This window comes from Perca fluviatilis, chromosome 21, assembly GCF_010015445.1.
Source record: "Perca fluviatilis chromosome 21, GENO_Pfluv_1.0, whole genome shotgun sequence".
Taxonomy (NCBI): Eukaryota; Metazoa; Chordata; class Actinopteri; order Perciformes; family Percidae; genus Perca; species Perca fluviatilis.
Genome location: NC_053132.1, coordinates 2,299,035 through 2,306,534, shown reverse-complemented (window position 1 = coordinate 2,306,534; position 7,500 = coordinate 2,299,035). Strand labels below are relative to the sequence as shown.

Genomic DNA, 7,500 nt, shown 5'->3' with positions numbered 1-7,500 from the left:
CACACACACACACACACACACACACACACAGATCTCCACCAATTAGAAACGTAGTTACGCTTAGGATTGTGGGATGAGTAGTACTTCTTTATGACATCCTGTCAAACATACATCTCCCTCCTCTAACACACACACGCACACACACACATGCGCGCACACACGCATTACCATAGCAACAACTTCTAACACACACACATATATCATGGAGACTTCTGGAAGGAAGAAAGGAAGGAAGGGAGGGAGGGAGAGAGAGGGAGATACAGGAAGGGAAGGAGGGAGAGAGAGGGCGGGAGGGAGAGAGGGAAGGAGGAAGGAAGGGAGAGAGGGGGAGGGAGAGAGGGAGGGAAGGAGGGAGAGGGAGGGCGGGAGGGAGAGAGGGAAGGGAGAGAGAGGGAGTGAGAGAGGGAGAGAGGGAGGGAAGGAGGGAGAGGGAGAGGGAGGGAGAGAGAGGGAGGAAGGAAGGATAGAGATGGAGAGAATATGTTGGCTATATACACGCTAAAAGTGCTATTTTTTTAATGGAGTCTGGTGTGTTTAGCGCTAGCTACTTCATAGCTGTTTCTGGTAAACAGAAATGTCTTAAATAGGTTTTAAAAAGGTATATCTCTAAAAGGTTAAGACACTTAACACTTCACCGTTAAAACAACACTGTATGTATTTAAAATTTAAGCAAAACTGTGGTATTACAATTTATATATATTGTATTGCTAAGGCTTGCGTCACTATAACCCACCAGACTCCATGTAAATAAACAGTACTTTAAGCATCCTAAAGCCACCAGACTCCATGTAAATAATCAGTACTTTAAGCATCCTGAACCCACCAGACTCTATGTAAATAAACAGTACTTTAAGCATCCTAAACCCACAAGACTCCATTTAAATAATAAAGTAATTTAAGCATTCTAAAGCCACCAGACTCCAATCAGTACTTTAAGCATCCGGAACCCACCAGACTCCATGTAAATAATCAGTACTTTAAGCATCCTAAATCCATCAGACTCCTATTTGTATTTGTATTTGTATTCTCTCTCTCTTTTTTTTTTTTTTTTTTTTTTTTTTTTTTTTTTTTTTTTTTTTTTTTCTCTCTCTGTGACAGTGTGACATATGTATCTACTTAGCTAGTGTTATTCAGATGTGCACCAAGTAGTAGGCACACTGTCAAAATTTATTCCGGAATTTTCTAGTTTACTGTATGTTACTATGTTAGTGTATGTTGCTGTATGTTAGTGTATGTTGCTGTATGTTACTGTGTTAGTGTATGTTGCTGTATGTTAGTGTATGTTGCTGTATGTTACTGTATGTTGCTGTATGTTACTGTGTTAGTGTATGTTGCTGTATGTTAGTGTATGTTGCTGTATGTTACTGTATGTTGCTGTATGTTACTGTGTTAGTGTATGTTGCTGTATGTTAGTGTATGTTGCTGTATGTTACTGTATGTTGCTGTATGTTACTGTGTTAGTGTATGTTGCTGTATGTTACTGTATGTTGCTGTATGTTACTGTGTTAGTGTATGTTGCTGTATGTTACTGTGTATGTTAGTGTATGTTAGTGTATGTTGCTGTATGTTACTGTGTGTGTTGCTGTATGTTACTGTGTTAGTGTATGTTGCTGTATGTTAGTGTATGTTGCTGTATGTTACTGTATGTTGCTGTATGTTACTGTGTTAGTGTATGTTGCTGTATGTTAGTGTATGTTAGTGTATGTTGCTGTATGTTAGTGTATGTTGCTGTATGTTACTGGTCATATAAATGTGTCTTTGTATTCATAAATCCATCCAAAACTAGTTTCACATCGCTGACATACTTCACACACACAGAGATACACACACACACACACACACACACACAGAGACACACACACACACACACACACACACACACACACACACACACACACACACACACACACACACACACACACACACACACACACACACACACACACAGACACACAGAAATACACACACACACAGGTCAGAGTGTCGCACGGTGACAGAGCATCTTCTGTCTGACAGCAGAGCAGCAAAGGATTGTGGGAACTTATTCATCCAGTTCCAGCAGCTGAAAACCAGAGCGTGGCTGGTCGTCATAGCGACGCCACAGGAAACTGCCACGACGTAACGCGCGAGACACACACACGCGCACACACACACACACACGCACACGCACACACTCTCTCTGTGTGTCACTGAGTAGACAGTTCCACTTCCTGTTTCCACCAGAAGAACAGGTAGCTCTGACGCACCAGTGTGTGTGTGTGTGTGTGTGTGTGTGTGTGTGTGTGTGTATCTGTGTGTGTTTGTGTGTGTATGTATGTATGTGTGTGTCTGTCTCTTTGTGTGTGTCTGTCTCTGTGTGTGTGTGTGTCTGTCTCTGTGTGTGTGTGTGTATGTATGTATGTGTGTGTGTGTCTGTTTCTGTGTGTGTGTGTGTGTGTGTGTGTGTGTGTGTCCTTTGACCTAGTGACTGTGGCTCCAGAGTGAATTATAACCCCAACTATAAATCATATAATAATCGTGATTACTGATATCCAAGAAAGAAAGTTGTAATATTTCTCGTTATTTTTAATAATAATAGTTTTCCGGTAACTTTGGCTGATCAGAGCTTAGTTCAGAGTACTCTGTTTCGACATAAGGAGTGTGATTGGTTAAGAGTGTCAGGCTGAGCCAATCAGAGGCAGAGTAGGGCAGAGTAGGGCGGGACATTCCTTCGCCATCCTAGGACAACAGAAAGTCGCTAACTAACGGTTCTGATAGGGATGTTACCGAGCTAACGGTTCTCCGGTAAAGTGACAGCGTTCAGCGGGGAAGAGGAGACGGATAGCCGGTAGTTTAGAGCCCCGTTAACCGGTGTTTGTGACTCACCGATGGTGGAGATGAAAGTGGTGTTGAAGGCGTCCTCGCTGAACCGGAACAGCAGGCAGGTCTTCCCCACTCCGCTGTCCCCGATCAGCAGCAGCTTGAACAGATAGTCGTACGTCTTCGCCATTTTCCCGCCGGACGCTCCGGCCCTTCGCACGCGCTGATACTCTGCTGGAAACACTGGGATCTGTGGTTCTGGTTCTGGTTCGTGTCTGGGTCTGGGTCTGTCCGCTGACACTGACACACGCACACATACATACACAGGGAGGGAGGAAGCAGGAAACACGGCAGCAGATTCAAGCTGCACACAGTACACCACAACACACATCCGGCGCGGGCTTTTCACAATAAAACACGTACAAAAATCAAGACTACTACCATGGAAGTAAAAGTTGTAACATTTTAAGAAAAATTGTTTTTTATTTGAATGAAACAAGTCTTAATATTTCAGTAAAAAAGGTCGTAATATTTTTTAAAAAATTCTAAAAAAGATCTTCACATTTAAATAAAAAAAGTCCTAATAGTTCAGGAAAAAAACTGCAAAATGCATTTTATTTCTATGACTACGACCGTATTTTGTCTCGAACATACTTTGGAGCTGTTTCATGTTAAACTAAAAGGATCTTACTCTTTAAGTAAAAATTATGTTGTGTCCCACCAGACTCCATGTAAATAATCAGGACTTTTAGTGTGTATAGAGCCAGCATATCTCCACCAGACTCCATGTAAATAATCAGGACTTTTAGCGTGTATAGAGCCAGCATATCTCCACCAGACTCCATGTAAATAATCAGGACTTTTAGCGTGTATAGAGCCAGCATATTTCCACCAGACTCCATGTAAATAATCAGGACTTTTAGCGTGTATAGAGCCAGCATATCTCCACCAGACTCCATGTAAATAATTAGGACTTTTAGCGTGTATAGAGCCAGCATATCTCCACCAGACTCCATGTAAATAATCAGGACTTTTAGCGTGTATAGAGCCAGCATATCTCCACCAGACTCCATGTAAATAATCAGGACTTTTAGCGTGTATAGAGCCAGCATATCTACACCAGACTCCATGTAAATAATCAGGACTTTTAGTGTGTATAGAGCCAGCATATCTCCACATGTAAATGGGTGAATTAAGGGTTTATTTCAACCAAACCAGAGTGGTGATTGTTGGAACAGTGGAAAGATGAACCAAGACGGCTTTTGGTAGTTTTATTTAGTTTCTGTCCACTTTGACTGAAGTGTGTTTTAACAATGATAAAAGTCCTGATTATTTACATGGAGTCTGGTGGAGTTTGGTGATGGCTTGTTTCAGAGATTGTTTTTCCCATCAGACACAGAAACTTGAGAACATAGAGTCATACTTACCCTAAATCAAACATTATCATAAAAAAAGGCCAGATAATAGTCAAAATCCCCCTAAACTTTAATTTGCGGGTGAGCCTTCCTGTGTTCCCGCTCTAATCTCGGACAGTTTGTCACAGCCTGGAAACAGGGGGCGTGTCCTTGTGACATCACGGGTCCGGGGCGCGTGCTCAGCCGTTAATGTGATGCAGCCACTCAGTGACGGTCTCTCAGTTCAGAGACGTAATGAAAACTTTATTAATATGTAAAACTATTAAAACAGTTAGAAATGACAACATATCGGAGGTGGAAAGTTGTTTTTGTTTTTTTTAAAATGGATTTGGGGGACCTTGGCAAGATATCAGCAGTTAATGTAATTTATTTATTTAACTTTTTTGCTGTTTTATTTCAACGTTTGACGCTTTTTCATTGTTTTTGACGTTTTTTTTTAATTGTTTTGTAGCTTTTCTGACACTTTTGTCCATTTTTTTTAGTTATTTTCATGTTTGTTCATGACAATTTTGCCTGTTTCAACAACAAAAATGTACGTAATTCTTTACAAATTTTGTCATTTTTTTCCCGACAAATCTGAAGCTTTTGTTTTTGCTTTTTCTTAACATTTTTTTCCAGAATTATTTTCTCATTGCTGTAATCATCTGGCACCTGTTTTTTATTTACCTGTCCCGCCTATAGCTGGCCCCCCCTTTGCCTGTCCTGAAAGTCTGAACCATCCGAAACAAGCCTCTCACACTACAACCAAACAGAAAGTTTAAGATATTAACATACTTTAGTACTTTCTGTGAAGTTTGGACTTGCTGACAGTCTCTCTCTGACTGAATGATGTCATGATCTTTGTACTGTGTGATGTCATTAAAAGTGCTTTTCATCCCATTATGGTTTCACCTTCCTTATAACAGAAACAATAACTCAGGTTTAATCTTTCCAAACAGCCCTTTTTAATAAATGAACATGTGAAAGAAGCAGAAGAGACACACAGCAGAGTTCTCTTCCTTTATATATGTTTATAGATTCATGAGAGAGAGAGGGAGGGAGAGAGAGGGAGAGAGAGAGAGAGGGAGGGAGAAAGGGAGACAGAGAGAGGGGGAGGAAGAGGAAGGAAGAGAGAGAGAGAGAGCAGCATGAGACAGTAACAGGAAATAATAAATAAGTTACGGTTACACAGGTTTACTGTTAAAAAAATAGCCGATATATATCTCCATAAACTGTCCAGAGAAACAAAGCAGAGAGCTGACGTTATTAATATGAATGTTGTGATTCAACTCGGAGTAAAAACATTCGCTATTGGTCACGGAAAACATTTGTGCGTATGTTCGCTGTGAATGTGTCATCATGTAGAGTAGCTGCCGCACAAGCCACGCCTCCTACGAGATAAGCCCCGCCCCTAGCGCCACAAGCCCCACTCATAGCACTACAAGCCCCACCCCTAGTGACACAAGCCCCGCCCCTAGTGACACAAGCCCCGCCCCTAGTGACACAAGCCCCGCCCCTAGTGACACAAGCCCCGCCCCTGTATCTACACAAGCCCCGCCTCTAGTGACACAAGCCCCGCCCCTGTATCTACACAAGCCCCGCCCCTAGTGACACAAGCCCCGCCCCTGTATCTACACAAGCCCCGCCTCTAGTGACACAAGCCCCGCCCCTGTATCTACATAAGCCCCGCCCCATCTACACCAACATAATGACAATAAAGGCTTCTTATCTATCGCCTCGTTACAGGAAACATGATTTTTCTTTATGTAAACACCAGAGAGAGAGGGAGGGAGAGAGCGAGTCAGAGGGAGGGAGGGAGGGAGTCAGAGGGAGGGAGGGAGGGAGTCAGAGGGAGGGAGGGAGGGAGTCAGAGGGAGGGAGGGAGGGAGTCAGAGGGAGGAGAGCGAGGCAGGAGGGAGGGAGGGGAGGGAGGGAAGAGGGAGGGAGGGAGGAGCCGGAGGGAAGGAGGGAGAGAGGGAGGGAGGGAGGGAGGGGGGGAGGGAGGGAGCCGGAGGGAGGAGAGAGGGAGGGAGGGAGTCAGAGGGGAGGGAGGGGAGGGGGGAAGGGGGGGGGGGGATGGAAGGAGGACCTACACACAAACAAATATGGACACACAACATGGACACAATACAATATAGACACACACATAAACATACACATACAGAGACACACATACACATCAACAAACATGAGACACACACAACACAGGACACACACACACACAAACATGAGACACACACACAAACACGAAAAACAGCATCACAGACATGATAGATCTATAAAGCAGGAAAAACACCGAGAGACACAACACAGGGGAAGGAGGAGGAAACCCAGTAGGGTGTGTGTGTGTGTGTGTGTGTGTGTGTGGTGTTGTGGAATGTGGGGAGGAAGGGTCCTAGTGTGTGTGTGTGTGTGTGTGGGGGGGGCGGGGGAGGCCCCCGTTTCAGAATTGGACACAGGGTGAAAGGGGGGTCAACAAAGAATGGGTACATAAGATGTGCCACACGAAAGAACAACGAGGGTGTGGGAAACCCAAAAAGGTGGGAGAAAAAACACAACACCAGTGGTAGAAAAGACTCAGTAAGAGCCCCCCCAAACCACCCAACCAGGAAAGAGACCTTTATATGTGGACTGACAGGCAACAGTCATCTGAGCAAGACGAAGACATAGGGAGGTGAAATATGTTAACAGGAAAACACACAATGTCGGAGAACACAACATCATTTAGCGCCACACAGCAAGTACACACACACACATAATAATAATATAAGAATGAAGAAAAAAGATGAAATAACACTAACCACACCCATTCACATGTAAAACAAAAAAAAAGAAAGTGGAAGCACAGTAGGGAAAGAGCCCAGAATCACCAGGACAACCAAAACCTTGGAACAAGGAGGGAGAAAAGGATAGAGGGAGGAAAAAAGAGGAGAAAGAGTGTGCCTCAGGAAAAACGAAACGGAGGGTGTGTGTGTGTCTGTGTGTCTCTGTGTGTGTTTGTTTGCGTGTGCGTGTGTCTCTGTGTCTGTGTTATTGTGTGTGTGTTATTGTGTGTGTGTGTGTGTGTCTCTGAGAGTGTGTGTGTGTCTGTGTGTCTCTGTGTGTGTGTGTTATTGTGTGTGTGTGTGTGTCTCTGAGAGTGTGTGTGTCTGTGTGTCTCTGTGTGTGTTATTGTGTGTGCGTGTGTGTCTCTGTGTCTGTGTTATTGTGTGTGTGTTATTGTGTGTGTGTGTGTGTCTGTGTGTCTGAGAGTGTGTGTGTGTCTGTGTGTCTCTGTGTGTGTTTGTTTGTGTGTGCGTGTGTGTCT

At 43.7% G+C, this 7,500-nt stretch overlaps 1 protein-coding gene across 1 annotated transcript in view; it reads right to left on the bottom strand.

Moving 5' to 3' along the window:
* The window catches only part of LOC120551177 (ras-related protein Rab-8B), a 10,159-nt gene extending 5,915 nt beyond the window's left edge, over nucleotides 1-4,244 (bottom strand). The window contains exons 1-2 of the mRNA XM_039788394.1: nucleotides 4,227-4,244; nucleotides 2,866-3,099 (exon numbers count right to left, since the gene is read on the bottom strand). Coding sequence (XP_039644328.1) covers nucleotides 2,866-2,989 — 124 coding nt within the window. The 5' untranslated portion in view covers nucleotides 2,990-3,099; nucleotides 4,227-4,244. The remainder of the gene's footprint in view (nucleotides 1-2,865; nucleotides 3,100-4,226) is intronic.
* Between the last annotated feature and the right edge of the window lie 3,256 nt (nucleotides 4,245-7,500).